The following is a 20,092-nucleotide window of genomic DNA, read 5'->3' on the forward strand; positions in this document are numbered from 1 at the left end:
GAGTATGATGCCGGGTAGGTGACCAGACTCCAGGAGATGGTCCCACACCCAAGAGCATTTGAGGACCACAAATTAGAATCAATAGGTCTTTAAAAACTGTAACAATAGAGCACATGAAGTCTAGGGGAAGGGGTAGCAAGGTAGGGGTGAAGATAGGGAGGGTTCTGCATATGATCAAAATACAGTATATGAGATTCATAATAAAAATATTTAAAATTTTTTAAAAAGAAAAAGAAAAAAGCAAGGAGGGAAATAAAAAGAGAAGGTGATTAGGAGGAAATAATGAGGCAAGGAAGAGAAGAAAAGGAAACACAAAAAAGTGGACAATGTGACTGATAAATTATAAAATCCATGGTGGATTTTACAAGGATTCTTTCCTCCTAAAAGGAATTTTCTGCACTTCTCCAGCACAGTTAACCTGAAGTTACCACCTTGAAAAATCTATAATCCAGTACTAGGTGATGCTTCTGTCCTCTTCCTCTTGAGATTATATTCCCCACAGAATTGTTGCCCTAAAAATCATAGATAATGCCCTGTAGCACACAAAATCAAACACCAAACAGACCAGGTGGCCTGCTCTCATGGTTATTTGGTGAAATTAGAGTCTAAGAATAAAAGCCTTAAACAGAGTCTTTCTGGAAAACCGAGGAGCTCTCTGAATCCATCCCTGGGATTGTGTGATTTGGAAAGATATAATTTTATGTCTCCTTGAAGTTTAAGTGTCATACAATATACCTGCTAGTTAACCGTACTCACTTCAATTTTATGTTCTTCATCATGTGGTAGAGCAAGTCACTAAAACAAAAATCCAGAAGAAGAAGAAAAAAGAATAATCTCAGACTTTGATTTGGGAACACTTTTATGCATGACTGGTTTTACTGTCACAATCCATACCCATTAACTGATAGGGGATTTCATGTGACATCAGAAATCAATCAACTATACAATTGATGATGTCATTTGCACTCTAAAAGCTATTGGTGAAAGTCTTAATTTTTTCATTGGAATAAATTATTTGCTGTTCCAAAAGATTTTTCTATTATTTTCATTCTTTCCATTGGCCCCAGGATTATTTGTTAATAACTGTGAATAATAATGACACTAATCACCAGTTGTTTCTTTTAACTAAAAACTAACAAACTATATGTTTGAGCAAAGACTAAATTATAACTTAAACAAAGGAAAAATAAACCAAGAATCCTGCCAATGATATTTTGATATTTTCATTCAGTTTTGGTCAAACTTTGTTACTTGCGTATTTATAAGGTCTCTTATTTTCAAAGTGCCATGTTTTGTTCTCAGTTATGATAACATGTCATCCTTAAAGACAACTGCACACAGGAAATAACTCATACACTAAAAATCGGGCAGGTTATACAATATTCTTGAATTATTTTTCATAATATGATCTTTTTCCAAATCAAAGATATTTCTAAAAGGAGAAAAATATTCTTTAAATTCTTTATCATAATTTTTCCCCCGAAAATCCTTTTTTCCTCTACAAAAGCAATCTGAATAGGGGTAAAAGAAGACAAAACTTGACCTTTTGTGATCCCAGAATTAATGGGTCTGTTCATAATTCAATCTCTCTGTGTGTGGGAGCATCCATGTGGAAACAGAGAAGCCTGAGAGACATAAAACCTCTCCCTTTAAACATTATCTGACCCATGTACAAAAGAAGGCTTACTTATGCATATGTTGGAAAATGCACTATCTCATTGTGCAGCAGAAAGCCTCCTTGGTCTACTCTTCATTCTCCATGGAAATGAAGTGCGGAAGTGACAGTTGGACAGAATTTGAGAGAGCAACAAATGAACTGAAGGTATCAAAAATAAACTGAATATTCCTGTGAGGAAACAGGCCAAACTTATACAATAAAGCGAATGTGAGCTATAAACATGCACATAGGCTTTTATAGAATGTGTGGAGGTATTTGACCATATTTTTATGAGGCATGTGTGAGACTCTTGAATTCAATTCAGTTCTTAAGATGATTTTCACAAAACATTAAACTATAATTTTTCTGAATATCTTACATATTGAAGTTGTAAAATTCTGAGCAAAACATGGCAAACACTGTATATTAGCTACTATTAACAGCTCTGTAGAACGCCTCGCTTTTCTAATGATTTTAGCTGTCAAGCTGAATTCTCTGTGGCTTTGAATCCACCAGTGTTATTAAGAATTCCAAAGCACTTTGCACAGAACTGCCACTTGAAATCATCTCAAAGGGTAGCTATCTCTATTCTTAAAACATCAGCTTAGAAGGCATATACAGGATGATCTCAAAGTAAGGACAGAAATTCAACTTAAGCCCCACTTTCTAGATGGATGTGGTGGCTCACAACTGTAATCCCACCACTTGGGAGGCTGAGGCAGGAAGGACATGAGTTCAAAGCCCATATGAAGTATATAGTGAGTTCCAAGTCATCCTGGGAATACAGTGTAAGACCTAAACTAAAAAGGAATTGGGAAAGAGAGGGCTGGTAGGATAGTTCAGCAAGTCAAGACGGTTGCCACAGAGCCTGACAAATTGAGTTCCATCCTGGCATCCACAGGGTGAAAGAGAAAACCAGCTCCTAGAGTTTGTCATTTGACCTTCACATAGGCATCATGGCACAGACTTGCCACCCCCATGCATAATACAGAAAGAAGGAAGGAAGAGAGGGAGGGAGAGGAAGTGGATAATGAGGAGGAGGAAGATTCTGTAAACTTCCAGAAAGAAAAAGAAAAACTGAGTCAGCATTGCTTCTGACTTTTCATATTAACACTGACAGCCAGAAATGACCCAGTATCAAATACATGCCACTCCCCCCCGGCAACTCCTCCCATATCGCCCCATCACTTTTTTCTGATAACTTCATGTACTCTTTCTTCTTCTTTTATTTTATTTTTATGGAGCTTTTGGCTATTCTAACATCCTTAAAAGATTTTAGGTTTACCTCTTCAGAGGGGGGAATGTTAGAAATGTCTTAGCAACAAATTCAAGATAAACCACAAACATGCCACTCCCCCCCGGCAACTCCTCCCATATCGCCCCATCACTTTTTTCTGATAACTTCATGTACTCTTTCTTCTTCTTTTATTTTATTTTTATGGAGCTTTTGGCTATTCTAACATCCTTAAAAGATTTTAGGTTTACCTCTTCAGAGGGGGGAATGTTAGAAATGTCTTAGCAACAAATTCAAGATAAACCACAAAAGTGGCAAAGAAATTTAAATGAATATTTTTAAAAATTTTCTTAAATGTCTTCTTTGTTTCAGGTCTAGGAATATTGTTTTTCACAGGTTTAAAAGTGAGTATAGCCCTCAATTGTACGAAAGAAGACCAGAAAAGACATGACAGCCTGTGAACAAAGCTAAGTACCTCTGATTCGGAAGCTGAAACCTGAAGTGTTCAATGACTACCAAATCTTCTTAACAGTTTCATACAACCTTTCCCAAGCAAGCTCTATCTGGCTTCCACTGAGAGGGCCCTTATGTGAAGTCTTTGCAGTCTGACATCCTCATATACTTATAAAGGAAGGGTCCATTGGAAATAGAAGCATTTTAAATGCCCTCAAAGCTCACCCGACTGGACCTATAGACTGACGACAATGAAGGATGGAAATTGAACCTTCTGAGGCAGCTATGTGGGTGTTCTTCACAAACCTCTAACTGCAGGAGCATACCTGAGCAAGGGTTCTGGCTACCATGCTCTGAATCAGACTCCCCAAAGTTGGCACTAATGACTGGAGATACCAAGAAATGCTAAGAACTCCAGTGATAGCTAAATTTGTCTCAAAGATACATTAATTGCTTTTCCAAACTTTTCTTGACTCCACAGTGGTCTAGGATGTTTCCATCCAATCTTACTATCCATGCACATTTAGTCACATGTTGGCATCCACATTTCAGAGAACCCAGTATAACACACTAAAACTGATAATAACAAATTACATATTTCCAAAAAGCTTAACATACTTTAACATACCACATCAAAGCAATCTTGTAATACATGTAAAGCTATTACTTCCAGGTTCTGTGTAAAATAAAGCAGGGATTTAAAATAAAAATCTAGGCCATAGAATAAGAACTAAACTTTGAGATTTTATGATGCTTAATTGTGGTTTTGAGATAGGTTTAGAATTTCATATTTGTATGAAGGAGTAATCTGTGCAGCTGGGGACATAGCTCAGAGGCAGAGCACTTCTTAGTATATATAAAGTCCTGGGTTAAATCCCACTGCTACAGGAAGAAAGAGAGAGAGAGAGGGAGAGAGAGAGAGAGAGAGAGAGAGGAAGAAGAAGAAGAAGAAGAAGAAGAAGAAGAAGAAGAAGAAGAAGAAGAAGAAGAAGAAGAAGAAGGAGAGAAGAATGGAGGAGGGGAGGGAAAGGAGGGAAGGAAGAAAGATGAAAGAAGAATAAGCTGAGCAGAGAAAAGTTGAAATAAAAGAATTTCCTCCAAATTTTCTTGTTTCTCTCTTCCATCTGGATTTCACATCTGTGTGTGTGTGAATTATGCCTAAAACTGGTGTCACTTTTTCTAACCTAAACACTAGAATATATATCCAAAGTAATAGAATTTTTTCAAATCAATATTTTAGCATTATCCATATGTTCAATTTTGAAACAAAGAATATACTTTTTTGAGTTGTATCTAACAAAATGAATAATTAATAATAAAAACTGCATAGGAAGAACATGGAAACATAGTGTTAAATAAATACAAAAGTGCTGATAATAATACCAATATGCATATATGAAAATATGACACTGAAACCCACTTTTTGTCATTAATATATGCTAATAAAAAGATATACCAAATATCTAAAAATATTGTTACAGTTTTGAGAAGATTTTGAATGCTATCAAAGTAGCATTATAAATTATATATTTACCATAATGATTATTTTCCTTGACCACTAAATTTTCAGATCCAATGAAATTGGAATTCTGTATAAAAATACAGGGAAAAGCTAGGGAGATGACTCAGTTGGGAAAGCACTTGCCACATAAGCAGACAAACTAAGTTTGGATTCTCAGAACACATATAAAGCCGAATGTGGTAGTGCGCACCTCTAATCCCAGCACACCTACAGAGAGATGAAAGGCAGACAAATGAGAACCCCCATAAGTTTGCAGGCTGGCTAGCCTGGTGTACACAGTGCCTGAGAACAAGGACCATGTGTCAAACAAGGTGGAAGGTGAGGACCAACATAACATTATCCTCTGACCTCCACACCCATGCTATGGACACATGCACCCCTCCATACACACTAACATGTACACACACACACACACACACACACACACACACAGATAAAAAATATATCAAAGAGCAAAAATAACTACTTTTTCTTTGGTCTTTTTGAGACAGAGTTTCTTTGTAGCCCCAGGTGGCCTGGAACTCACTATGGAGACCAGGCTGGACTAGATCTCACAGAGATCCACATACCTCTGCCTCCCAAGTGCTGAAATTACTTTTTAAATTAAGAAAACAATCTATCATTTTATATTTAAGTCTTTCCAACTCTAGGTAAACATGTGTAAGACACATAGAGAACGATATTTTAAAATGTTTTAACTAGCATCCTCACCATTTAACTTGTTACTATTCTGTGGTATGCACCAATACTATAAATTAAAACAATACAATTGTTATTTATTACACTTCAGGAAATAGCCGAGTCTAATTTTTGTGAAATATTCTCTATTAAGCATTCTAATCAATGCTTACAATATCATCTTTAATGGATATGTGAGAAACAGTAACAAGTTTCACCTGACTTAAATTCATACAAGGAAATTTGATAAATCTTGTTTGATCATGTTATGAAATATATGGCTAGTAAGAAAAATGCAATCATAATAATAAGAAAAGAGTAAAACCCTAAAATTTGGGTAGATTTCTTGATGTCAAATGACAATTATATGAAAAGTTTGTTTTTTAAAATATATACATTATCTTATTCTTGAAGTTGATTGTAGATTTTATTTATCAACAGTGGTACATGGAAATTAGCAGACCCAGGCTCATTCCTCAGAAAGATTAAATGCTTTTGCCTTCCAGGAAACTACATGAAAATCATTTTCCCTTTTGTCTAGCACCAATTTTGTATTATTATTTCATTTATGGAATATGCTGTCAACTTCCCAGCATGGGCTTTGGAGGGAAGGCTTGATTTAATAGTTCTTCATTACAAATTGCCCACAGAATCTGATGATTAGCTCTCTTAGGCTTGACATTTGTAAACCACAGTTTTCCCTTGATAGATGAAAATTTTGTTAGCATTTCTAAAATTCAGAGCAATGAATCTATCCTTAGAAGTTGGAAAATGAAGCGAGGTTTGGAATTAGCAGAAATTCTAAAGCCTTTCACGTTGTCCTGCTGCCAGCATGCTTGGCATTTCCATTTTCATTCCGTGTAATAACTGAGTAATTCGGAAATTTATAGGAAAACATTCATGAAACATTTTTCAGAAAATAGACCTTATTTTTCCTTTCAAGCACACAATTACTTTTCAGGTTGCCTACATCAATAAAATAATTATCAAATTTGAACGGCTTTTCCCTGTCATAAACTCTTAATAATTAATAGTTGACTTATTATAATACCCAGAGTAAAACTTATCTTAATTTTGAAATGACTGTTCGCTGTGGTTTTACTACGGTTGCAAGGTAAGCTCCTTACATCTTCCCGTGCCTTATAGTGTTCCTTTGCCGTTATCGAAAGAATGGCCTTTTCTGTGATTTTCTCTCTCTGTTCCCCGACCAGGTTCAACTAGAAGATATAAACAGGTAACATAAACACAGGCTGACACCTAATAGCAACTTCTAGTCAAAAAACTAATTTAGGGTAATTGTGAACCTGGGTTTTTAAATTTTACTAATACATATATAAAAACAAACCTCATTTAGATAAATAGAAAAGTCATTTTATTGATGGCATTTAACACACTGAATTTCTTACTTTCTCTTTAATTTAAGATATATAAGATGTTAATATAAGAAAATACAACTTGATGAGAGCAAGGCCTGAATTTCAGAAATTAGATACTGATGAAGACTTTTAGAGTATTTTAAAATAAACTTACAATATTCTTAGTTTAGGCTGATATTTTCTATTATAATCTTTCACTGTAGTAAAGAATAAGTGGGCTTCTGTTATGCTAGGTTAATAAATTGAGGTCTGCATCAAAACGATAGATTCAGACACTCTGGAAAGGGCTAAAATGACCTCTAATGTGTTGTAACGGAAGGTTGTGTATCTGCACAGCTCACAGTTGCCTTCAATCTGGTCTGTTTACACTCTAAGATAAAGGTCTTCTGCTACTATTCCCAACCTATGCTTTAGTAACAGCAATATGGGGCCCATTCCACACCTTTATGATCCCTACGGAAATAAAATACTGTTTTTAACAAAGAAAAAAACTAAATCCACACAAGAAGATTAATTGAATAGATCAACATCATTAGAGACAAACAGAACAAGAGTCTGACATAGACCCCTCTGAAGTGGGATACTTAACGGTTCTTAAGCAATGGATTCACCACATCATATGCCCTTGAAGGATAGACTAATAATGAAAAATGACCATGTTTTTGATTTTTGCTTTGTTAATGAGGCTGTTATAAGCAAGTCACATCTGGTTACATTAATCTTTAATTTGCTCTATCTAAAGATTTATACATCCTATTCTGGGGACAAATAGGGAATGTGGGCTCAACAGCATGACTTCTTCAATCTAGCATATACTTGAAAAGTATCAACCTGCTAACACCTAATCCAATGGCATGATATAACTCAGCACCACAAACATCTGATTTGGCAGACAGGAGGGGTACAGGAATCTTCAGGTGTCTCTGATGATCACCTAGGTACAGAGTTAACAAATGTTTCTACAAAGGGGTGGTCAATATTCTAGGTTTTATTGGAGGGGAGGGGACAGTCTCTGTAGCATGTACTTGCAGTATGAAATAGGTCCATAAATGGATCAATCTGTGCTTCAATAAAAGTTTTAAAAAGAGGTGGTAGGCTGAATTTTGCCATCAGGCATTTGTATGCCAGTCTCTGAGCTAGAGTGAGGATCACTGATAAAATGATTTTTTATCAGTTTTTTAATCATCATATAGGACTATTTTTAGGGTCATTCTCTCCAAGGAATATTTGTGACAAAACAACACAAGAGGTGTAATATTACAAAGACTTAAATATCAATCTTATGTGTGGCTCATGGTACAATAAACTGGCCTCAAATCTCTGGACATTTATTTGATTTCTTGAGTCAGGAGATAAGGAGTATATAAGACAGCAACTGGAGAGTTATCAAATTCATCTTTTTTTTTTCAATGTTAGGAATAAAACCCATGGCCTTGGACATACTGAGCAGAACTCTTCCAGTGAGCTGTACCGCCAGCCCTTGGTTTTTGAGACAGGATCTTTCTGTGCAGATCAGGCTGGTCTTAGACTCATAATCCTCCTTCTTCTGTCTCCTAAATTCTGGGATTATAAACATGTACCACCACGCCCAGCAAGTTTATTTTCTATAAAATTGATTTCCAAGTGCAAAGACCTTCAGGAAAATCTTTCTTAAAGGGAAGCAAAACAAAACAAAAACAGAGGCATGAAGTTCTTTGGTGCCATGTAGAAAAGTCAGATTCTAATGAGGCTCCCCAGGGCCATGACATTTAAAACAGTGTTCAAGTACCTATTGAAAATATTCTTTACCTTTGAAAGCACTATAGTTGGGAAAAAATTGCATCTATTTCCATATCCAACTTCCAAAGAAGCACTATACTAGTCCATATAAGTAGAGGGAAAATATACCAGCATTACTGAAAAGCGTTGTAGTGCCAGATAGAGTATATTTGACAAAATGTAAGGGTTTACATATAGGGTCTTTTCTGGAAATAGAAAAGCCATTCCAAAAGAGATACGTTTTAATATAATCATTTAGAGGAAATTATTGAGTAAAAGTCAAAGAGAGTACAATTTCACCCTGAGGTATTAATCATATGCAGAGCTAATAATGTCCTTCCTTCAAAACCCAAGACATGACAATAACAGTAGGATTGTTCTCTCCTGTCACATTTCGTGAGTCTATCCTGTTTCTTTATTAAGACAAAACAAGCAGATGCCTCTGGTTTGCTGTCCTTATCTCAAATATATAAAATAATTATTTGGTCAATTAAGCTGAAATTTCTAAGGCTGATTTTTCATGTGTTAAGACAGGAACTTCAAAAATTAAAAATCCTTGTTAATATTTATGTATGACTGGCTAAAATTTATGTGAAACTGTAAAATCCCTATCGACTAAAGGAAAAAAGTCATTTTGTTCTAAACATATTTTGCTCCTTTTAAATGTGAGAAAATAGTCTCACATATTCATTATATAATTTAAAATGTAATTCAAAATGCCCAGTTCACCATTTCACTGGACTTTGCTTCTAAGACTAAAATGACATACAATTAAAACCTCACTTTCCATAATTTGGCTAAAGTTGGGTTTATTCTGTGTTGACTGAAACCAGAAAAGAATAATCAAGAGACCAGTTGGGAACAGACGAAGAGTGGGAAGAAGCCAAGGCGCATTATGACTTTGTCAGAGAAAACTGAATAAAAGGCTTCAAGAACACGGTCTGGTCAGACACACAGGAGACAGATGGAAGAAGACTAAAGCCACATCGAGACATATAAGAATTATGAAAATTTTCCACAAAAGGGGCTGGGGGACTTAGCTCAGTGATAGAGCGTTGCTTAGTATGTTTAGTATGCATGAGACCCTAGGTTCGGATGCTTGATACAAAACTTTTAAAAAAGGAAAAATTTCTACAAAACATAACTGAAGCAATAGATTACAATAAAAGATTTCCATTAGTTAAGATCTTCCAGGGTGTATTTTATTTAAAACTGTTAACACTGAGGTTTGGGGTATCATTTCCTCTTTAAAGGCCTAAAAGTAATTGTTTAATAATATATAATTCTACATAAAACATGGACTTCCCGGTGACTATAATTGAAAGTGCTCTTAATTTTTGAGAGATGCTTCAACCACCTGCAGGCTCATGATGCTCTCCTATGGACATCCTCAAGAGGAGAGAAAGCTCAAGACCACCTCCTGGAGAAATGCAACCACAACAGTAGTAATCTTGTCTTATATACATCACTAATGGCTAACTGGCTTTTCCTTTTTCCCCCAAGGTATTTTGAAGTACATTTATAAAAATCATAAAAGTCATGTAAAAATTTTAACATGATAAAATATTTTAAAGAAGAAAAATAACTCTAAAATTGTCATTCTAGTGTTTAATTATTAATATAATTAGAAAAAAGTACAGTTGTTCAAACAAGCTTGTGTGTTCCATCCATCTAATTCATACTGACATCCCAGATAAGCACTAGCCAAAGGGGGAAAAGTCTATTAGTCCAATCAAAAGCTCATAGCTCTAAACTGTGATTCTCTGTGTGGTTTTTCTATTTTTGGTTTGTTTTAAATAGTAGTTAAGTATAAAGTAGACAATATATGTTGTAGAGAGTGTTCTTAATAAATCAACATGCCCACAAAGAATAATGATCTATCTAAGGTGTTCGTCAGTTAATATTGATCTACTTATGTACTGTTTGATCCATAGCTTACATGCAGATCAATATAGGCAATACAGTTTAGCATAAACAACAGGATAACCAGCCTTCATATATACTGACAAGCTTCCCAAGGTCTGTTAATATACAAAAGACTGGGACAAATTACTTATTTATATATACAAAACATGGTTATAAAGGCCAGCTGCAGGTATTTTTTTGGAAAGTGCATTTTAATAAGGTCCTATTCAGTTCCAGAACAAATGGGGAAGAAGTAGTTTGCACTACAGAGTTGAGCGCAAGAGCTTTCTCTTTTTCTAGCCACGAAATCAATCATTTGTCCAGACTGTGGGAGTCAGAGTAAGTTACTGAAAAGAGCTTCGTATATAAACAAGTCAATAACTCATTGTGTGTTATTGTCGAGCTGAAGAAGTCGGCTTTCAAAAAGCTGCCCTGCTTCTCTCAGAATGAATGTCACTGTATTCAGAGGCTGGGAGAGTCCTTTGTTTCTAGCCAATTGCTGGCTGCCATTTATGTATGGGAACTGGAGATGGCTGCAGGACACTAGGGAAGACTATTTCCTATCGTGGATGTTCAACTAAAACTATGTATTTTGTCAGTTTCAATAATTTGTATCTGAAAATGGATAATGAGTCTGCTAAGAGTGGCCACATAAAAAACTTGGCAAAAGGGTGAAATGACAAATGAGTCTGTACCATTGTAAATTGGAACAGAATGATACTTTGGGTTCCCTGCGTGTCAACACAGATAAATCTAACATTCAGGCAATGGTTTGAAAAGTTCAAATGTACAACATCAAACTGATGAACAGGTCAACATGTCAAAGAAATGCTATCTGTCCTTGGAGTAAATAAAAAGGTTGATTCTTGGGACAATCAAATGGAGTTTTCAAAGGTTCTGTGTGTGTGTGTGTGTGTGTGTGTGTGTGTGTGTGTGTGTGCATGTGTGTGTTCACATGCTTCTTTTATTCATCTCTGTTAAAGACAAATTAATTAATAAGGTGTATTTTGAAGAGAATAATAAAATTTAAGGTACGACTTTAACATTTGGGATAAGGAAATCTCAACTATCTTGGACTTAAAATTAATTAAAAGATCTTTCAGTAGTCTAAATGCACCCAAATTCAAATTCATAAGATATAAATATTGTCAGATTTTTTTGTATTTCCTCTTAACCTTTGTTGGATAGCTACTATTTATTCTAAGTTGATGAGATACAGTGAAGAGCCCATGAGGTTTATAATTAGTTTGGATAAATAACAAATACAAGTCTATAAAAGAAATGGTCCTCGTGTCTCTGGTATCTTTAGGCAAAATCCTAGTGCTTTTTTGAAAACAATGGATTATGCTGTGATTTATTTATTTTGTATGTGAGTAGGTATGAGCAGGAGAGTGGGTACTCACATGCTGTGGCAGGCGTGTGGCAGTCAGAAGACAACTTGTGGGGGTCAGTTCTCTCCTACCATGTGGACCCAGGGATTGAACTCAGGCAGGCAGGCTTGGCAGGAGGCATTTTTTTTTATTTTTTTTATTTTATGTGTACGCGTGTTATGCCTGCATGTACATAAGTTCACTCGTGTTGTGCAATGCCCACAGAGGACAGAAGAGGTTGTCGGATCCCCTGGAACTGGAGTTACAGACAGTTGTTAGCTGCCATGTGGGTGCCGGGATTCAAACCCCAGTCTTCTGCAGGAAGAGTCAGTGTTCTTAACTGCTGAGCCATCTCTCCAGCCCTGATTATGCAGAAGCTTTTTGATTTAACAAAACCCATTTGTCAATTCTTGCTACTAATTCCTGAGCTGGTAGAGTCCTTTCAGAAAGGCCTTGCCTATGCCTATATCTTGAAGTGTTTCCCCCAACACTTTCAAAATTTATATTTTAGAGTCTTAGATTAAGGTGTTTGATCCATTTTGAAATGATTTTTGTGCCAGGTGAGCTGTATGACTCTAGTTCCTTTATCCTACATTGGATATTCAGTTTTCCCAGCACCATTTGATAAAGAGGTTGTCTTTCCTTCCAATGTACATTTTTGGCACCTCTTTGACAATCAGGAGCCTATAGCTGCACAGGTTTATGTCCAAAATGGCAAACAGAAATACCCCTTTGTTATCTTATAGATTGATCTTGCAAAGCTGCCCTCTGGGGCTATTGTAGATAATAGGAACTGTTCCTTCATCATTATGCTTGCTTTTCAGAGTTGAAAAAGGTGTTTAGATGTGAGATTTGTGAGGTTGTTTTGCTTTGTTTGATGTGGGTACTGTATGCAGGGCCTAGTGCAAACACGCAGCCCAGCCTTGTACAAAGTGTGCATCCAGCCCGTGTGTTTCTTTTACAAATGGATTCAGGATAAGCAGAGTGAAGCCTTCTTTTCTTGCAGTAAAATGCTTTACAAAGGCCTCTCAAGCTGCCTGTTGGTCGGTCTTTCTCAAAGTCAATTCTATATCGTCCAAGTTTTAAAATCAATGCTAAAGGATTCAGCTGGGGAGGACTGGAAGCAGGGTCCAGTCCTGCTTCCTTTTGAATGCTTTCCACCTGGTTTCTGCTCTTTCTGCATCATCTTCTACCACTGAGGCAGCTTGGAGTGAGGCAAAGAGGCATTTTTACCCACTAGGTCACGTCACTGGCCCCCAAATCGTAGCTCTTAACTAAATAAAGTTGTAGCTATAAGGAGAGAATTAAAATATTAACTGAATCTAATCAGTCTCACCCACACACACACAATTTAGAAAATCACAGTTGATAATATCATTTGTTTCTATATGTAACAAAATATGATAGACCTTCTCCAGATACAAACAGTATAAATCAAAGCACAGTATGCTTAATGGGACAATTTGAAAAAGCAATTTAAAGTGGAAAACAATATATGTCATGAGATAAACAACAGTGAACCAATGGAAGTCTAAACAATACACCTACACGTCCAAAAATAATTAGGGCTGGTGTGTTTGGAGATGGAGAGTATCTATATTATGTGGTACCTGGCTACAAAAACAGGAGAGAAGTGGTAATAGGGGGCATTATTATTAATAATATTAGTATGTAATAATTGCATGATGAAATTAGCTTTGAGCAAAGAGTGAAGGGGCTGGGCAAAGCTTTGGGAGGGAGAAAACCAGCTGAGACTTGAGGGGCGGGCTGAGACAATGGCTATGTGATCACTCATCTAAGAGAGCAGTGTGATATAGACGGTACTTCGCAGAGACTATAAGGGCTAGATACTTAATACAAATCCATCCTTAATCTATTTCTGAATTCAAATATAAGGGGACGGGGTTACCTGTCAAGTGCCCAATACAATAACGAGGAAAAGCTAGAGGACTCGATTCTTAGCTCTGTAATAGCTCAGCATCATTCTCTTAAGCTATCTGTCCTTAATTGAGTTCCAATCTTAGGACTGTAAGTCCTGACCTAACCCTTCACCTACAGTATGGCTTCATGAAAATCTATGAAGAAATTTTAAAATACCATTCTCGTCTTAGGAAAGGAGAAAAATCCATTTCAAAACTGGCTGTGCCATGAATTCATTCTGATGCCCTGGTGATCGTCATGGTTACTGCAGGCAGGCTCCCACAGCCAGGGCTTCCTCTCCATCCTTACTGCTTTTTTAAGAAAATTTACTCTTCTATAGTGTTGTTTCTTGGGGCTAACTTGTCTAAAGAGAGAATTTATAAACAAAACCATTATGATATTTGATAACTAACTAAAACAGTCATTTAAAATAATTATGTATTCAGGTATAGTTTGTATAAAAGTATGCAAAAAATAATTTTCCATAATATTTCACACTGAGCTTATTCAGTAATTAAAGAAATTGTTATTGTCTTTTAAAACTTCTTTTCTGTGTTTTAAGCATAAGTTCTAGTCCTTCCAAATGCTATGGGGAAGTGGCACTGCGTGGCTCTGACTTGGTAGCTAGGTTCTAATATTTTGCCTAGATAGCCTATCATGATTAGGAATGCCATATGCCTTAAATTTCCCCTTCTAAGTGAAGAATAACTTGACTGCTGGAAAGAGCTTGCAGGCGTCAAAGATAGGCAAGACAAAATATAAAAATAAGAGCCCATTTCTTTCTGTCCTAGAGGAAATACTTTAGGTGGGGACAGGAAGGAAAGCAGCATATTAAAATGGCCAGAAAAGTAAGTGCTAATTGCCCCTTCGACAGGGTGTGGTCCAAGGCCTAGGCCTCAGAAGGGGAAGCAGTCCTGAAGCAGGGAGATTTTCCCTCCCCTTGCTGCTGTAGGGGACACAGAGAAAGAGCCTAGAACATAGCTATGTCAGGCAGATGGCAAGGCACCTGCAGGCAGAGGAAAGCCTGAGGGTTAGCCTTCCTTAACCACCTTTGGTTTCTATGGGTCTATGGTTCTGAAAATAGATGAAGGGTCAGTTGAGAAGTTTGCCTAAGCTGTGGGCTAATAGGGAAAAGTATGGAAAGCACCATCAACCCCACAAGATAAGGTTGGTCTTCTAAGAAGCACTACCAATAGAGTCTAAACCAAAGGAATGGCCCACAATGTCACATACTGCAGGCCATTATGAACACAGATGAACACAGGGCAGCAGCCATTAGCCAGCAACTGCCATACCAACATATACATTCTTATGGGCCACAGAGAGGCCAGGGGTCCCTTCCATCAATGTCCTGATAATGTGAAAGCCATGCAGGTTCTATGTACTATGTTCAGGGAACAACAGGGAACAGGACAGTCTGAGTGACACAGTGACCTAAAGCAGCCATTAAAATGATCAGTAAATTAAAACTAAATTGCACATTCAGTTCTTTTCCTCCACTATGCATGTGGTGAATTCTCAGAATAAAGTAACATTAGTGTTGTAAAATGACTCAGGAGGCTGAGGCAGGAAGGTTGCAAGTTCCAAGCCAGCCTGGTGTATACAGCAAGATCCCAGATCAAAACAAAAACAAAAACAAAACACCCATCAATGTTTCTCAGGTAATTTGGACGCAAATTGCGTGCATACATATGAGAGAGTCTGTGGATAAATTAAGACAAGAAACAAATACAAAAAGAGGATTTATAAGACAAAGAAGATAAAATGTAATCACCATGTACAGTAAATGGGTTTTATAGGTTTTATATTTACAAACTCCAAAGCTTTTAAATTTTTTCTTTTTTAATTATACTTTTTAAATTTTTTATTTAATAACCACATACTTAGAAGCATTTCATTACAACAGCATTGACATATTCAATAACAATTTCCTGAGCTTAAATGCATCTCTTTCAAAACTGGCTGTAAATTTTTGGTTTACACTTGAATTATTACAGTTATATAATATTGTACTGAGTATAAACCCTATAAGACATAAAATTAAGTGAGGTTTTAACCTTTAAAAAAGATCTCCATTTCATTATTAAAATACATAGTTTCATAAAGAAAAACTCACTTTTAATGCCACTAAGATGTATATGAGTTTCTAATCTCGATATATCAGATTATTGCTAGTCACAGTTGGTTACTTTCTGAGCTCCTTCGCATCTGAGCATGGATATAAAGTCATCAGGTAGATTTCAGTGGTAATGTTTTTCACATCTACTAACTATTAAGGAGCAAATTTTTATGTTTTGAAGAATTTTTAAATAATTTTTTTAATTATTAATAACTACATGATTAGAAGAAGCATTTCACTACAGCTTTAACATATTCAGTAACACACTCCAGAGCAAGAGTATATCTCTTTCACAAGTGGCCGCAAGTTTCTAGATTCACAGTTGAGTTAATAGAGTTATACAATACTGAACTCAGTATAAGCCATGTAAGAAATAAAATTGAATGAGTTTTTAAACTTTAAAAAAATCTCCATTTCGTTTTAGAATATATTATTCCTTGCAGAAAGACTCATTGTTTTTGCTACTAACACTGAGATGTTGGCACATGCATCTCTAATCTGTATGTATCTGATTATTACTAATCATAATCGGTTGCACTTGGATACTTGGTGCCTGTGTACATGTATAAAGTCATTGGGTAGATTTCAATGGTAATGTTTATCACCTTTACTAATTAGCATGACATAAATTTCCATGCTTCATCCTCAAATATAATACATTTTTTAAAAAATCGTTCATTCTGTGTGTGTGTGTGTGTGTGTGTGTGTGTGTCTGTGTCTGTGTGTGTCACACAGAATATCCCAAACCATCTTATTCAACTATACACCGACTCCCATAGCCTCCCTCCCAAAGCCTCCCTCCCACCACTAGAGCCCATATACTCTGATATCCCTGCTACTGTCTGCTGTGTTGTTGGCACCCCCAGCCATTCCCCACTACTTGTCCATCTAGTGAATCTAGTCAGCCTATCTAGAGGTCTTTGTTTTAGGAGGGTCAGCTGTTCCTCATCTAGCAGCAACCAGTTGTCAATATTCATTTAGATAAGATTGGGGTCTGTTGTTCATTTTCCCAGTTCTATCCTGGGTTGCTGTCTGGGAGTCCCTTTGGCCACTCTGGCCAACAACTCAAAAGAAGGTATCTCCTATCTGCCATTATTGCTTGTTATGTTCCCTTTAGCTATGCATATAGACTCTTAAGAAATTATATTGGCCCCTTTAATCTTTGCTTATATTTTCCCTTTGGGTGTTTAAGGCCATATAGTTGGCCCAGATAAACCAATTTATTTTCACTCTTAAGGTCATTTGAGGATCTGTCCCTCAGGGGTCACATGGGCTTGGGAGGAGCCCCTGGCTCCTTTTACCAGTTCCGCCTATGTGAAGAAAAGTCAAAGGTCCTGCTTGACCTTGGTTGGCTTTGCTTGGAAGCATGGAGGAAATGATTCCTCTGTGTTGACCCTCTTCTTTGTAGACTGGACACTGGTTCAAGTCCATCTGATGGGGTCTCCTCAGCCTCCTTGATCAAGAGAACAGGTGACCCACCACAATTATAGGACATTTTGAGAGATGCTCATGATCCCCTGGAACTAGCTGACCTAAGAGGGCAAGGAGCAAAGCTTGTCCTTGATGTCCCTCTGACCAAATTATTATAAGCCTCAAAGTGTGTCTGTTAAACATCCAAGAAGGTTAGTTCCACCAGTCTGGTATTTTTAATTACTGCGTGTCATGTAGCTAAATCTTGGGCAAAGACCAACTGTTCTCAGATAATCCTTACCTAGACATATATTTCTTGATCTGCTATGTATAATTAGTCAGTAGGTTGTAGGAGCAATATGGTTCTCTCGGGTTTTCAAAACTAGCTAGGCGTTATCTCTCCCATTGTCTCACCCCTCCATCATGTTTTTTCCACCTAAGGTGCCCCCATTTCCCCCATTTCCCTTAATAATACTCTTTTCCTATGGTCCTACCTCTCTTGAGCTCCTTCTTTCCCTTTATCACCTTGGTTCCTTGTATACCCTTCCCTCCCCCCTCCCTTGAACTAACCCAATTTTTATTCATATCTCTCTTATTATGGCCTGTTTCCTACTGTTCTTGTCTTTCAGGTTCTTTCTTTTCCTTTACCTCCCTGTTTCCTTTCCATTATCCTGGTCCTGTAGTTATGTCTGGATACATACTCACTTATCAGGGTTTTGTTTGAGTCTGTGCTACTTCACTTAGTTTCTAGTTCCATCCATTTACCTACAAATTTCATTTCATCTTTCTTGACTGCTGAGTAAAACTCCATCGTATAAATGAACCACATTTTCATTATCCATTTGTCAATTGAGGGACACTTAGGTTGCTTCCATCTCTTAAATATTGTGAAAAGAGCAGCAACAAACATGGATGTACAAGTGTCTCTGCAATAGGAAGAGTTCTTTGGGTGTATGCCAAGGAGTGGTATAACTGAGTCAAAAGGTAGAGTCATTTTTAGATTTTTAAGACTTCTCCATACTGCTTTCCATAGGGGTTGAAAAAGTTTGCAGCCCCACCAGCAGTGGATGAGTGTTCCCCTTTCCCCACATCCTCTCCAACATTTGGTATCATTTGTTCTCTTGATCTTAGCCAGTCTGACTGGGTTAAGATGAAACTTTAAAGTGATTTTAATTTGCATTTCCCTAATTATTAGTGATGTTGAACATCTTTTAAGATGTTTCATAGCCATCTTTACTTCTTCTTTTGAGAACTCTGTGTTCGGCTCCTTAGCCCATCTTTTAATTGGGTTATTTCTTGTTTTGATTCTGTTTTTTGAGTTCATTATATATTCTGGATATTAAACCTCTGTCGGATGTGTTACTGGTGAAGATTTTTTCCCATTTTGTGGGTTTTCTGTTCGCTCCCCTGGTTTCCTCATTTGATGTACAGAAGCTTTTTAGTTTAAAGAGGTCCCATTTAATTCTTGCCCGTTTCCTGAGAAATTGATGTCCAGTTTAGAAAACCCTTTCCTACCTATATCTTGTAGGTTTTTCCCAATGTTTTCTTCTAAGAGTTTCAGAGTTTCAGGCATTACATTGAGGTCTTTGATCCATTTGGAATTGACTTTTGTGCAGGGTGAAAAATAGGGGTTTAGTTTCATTCTTCTACAGGTGGAGATCCAGTTTTGCCAGCACCATTTGCTGAACATGCTGTCTTTCCTCCAGTGAATATTCTTGGTCCCTTTCTCAAATATCAGGCAGCTGAAATTGCATTTACTCATATTTGGGTCTTCAATTTTGTTCCATTGATCTATGGGTCTATTTTTGTGCCAGTACCATGTTGTGTTTATGACTATAGCTCTGTAATACAGGTTAACATCTGGCATAGTAATCCCCCCAGCATTGCTCTTAGTGCTCATTGTTGTTTTGGCTCTCCAAGGTCTTTTGTGCTTCCACATGAATCTTAGGATGGTTTTTACCAATTCTGTGTAAAATGTCATGGGGATTTTGAGTGGCATTGCGTTGAATGTATAAAAGACTTTTGGTAGGATGGTCATTTTCAAAATATTGATTCTCCCAATCCATGAGCATGAGAGGTCCTTCCATCTTCTAATGTCTTCCACAATCTCTTTCTTTAAAGATTTAAAATTTTCATTGTAGAGGGCGTTAATGTCTTTAGTCAGGTTTATTCTGAGATTTTTTAAATTTTTTATTTATTTATTTATTTTTGCGGATATTGTGAAGGGGAGTGTTCCATGTGCTCTTTCTCTGATTGCTTCTTATTGGTATATAGGGAGGCTACAGACTTTTGTAGGTTAATTTGTAACCTGCCACTTTTTTGGCATCTCTTAGATATAATATCACATCATCTGCTAAAAGGGATAATTTGGTCTCTTCTTTTCCAGTTATTACTCCTTTAATTTCCTTCTCTTGTCTTATTGCTCTTGCAAGGTTTTCAAGCACTATGTTAAAGAGAAGTGGAAATAGTGGACAGCCTTGTCTGGTTCCTGATTTCAATGGGAATGCTTCCAGTTTTTCTCCATTTAGAATGATGTTGGCTGTGGGTTTGTTATATATGGCTTTAATTATGTTGAGGTACGTTCCCTCCAGTCCAATTCTCTCTAGTACTTTGAATATAAATTCATGTAGAATTTTGTCAAAGGCCTTCTCTGCATCTATTGAGATGACCATGTGGTTCTTGTCTTTGAG

At 36.8% G+C, this 20,092-nt stretch overlaps 1 protein-coding gene across 1 annotated transcript in view; it reads right to left on the reverse strand.

The window, feature by feature from the left end:
- Window positions 1–20,092, reverse strand: part of Dcdc1 (doublecortin domain containing 1) — a 469,865-nt gene that overhangs the window by 306,023 nt on the left and 143,750 nt on the right. The window contains 1 exon segment of the mRNA XM_008851730.2: window positions 6,672–6,761. Within this exon segment, the coding sequence (XP_008849952.2) occupies window positions 6,672–6,761 (90 nt within the window).

The sequence above is a fragment of the Nannospalax galili genome, unplaced genomic scaffold, assembly GCF_000622305.1.
Source record: "Nannospalax galili isolate Female #2095 unplaced genomic scaffold, S.galili_v1.0 scaffold11, whole genome shotgun sequence".
NCBI lineage: Eukaryota > Metazoa > Chordata > Mammalia > Rodentia > Spalacidae > Nannospalax > Nannospalax galili.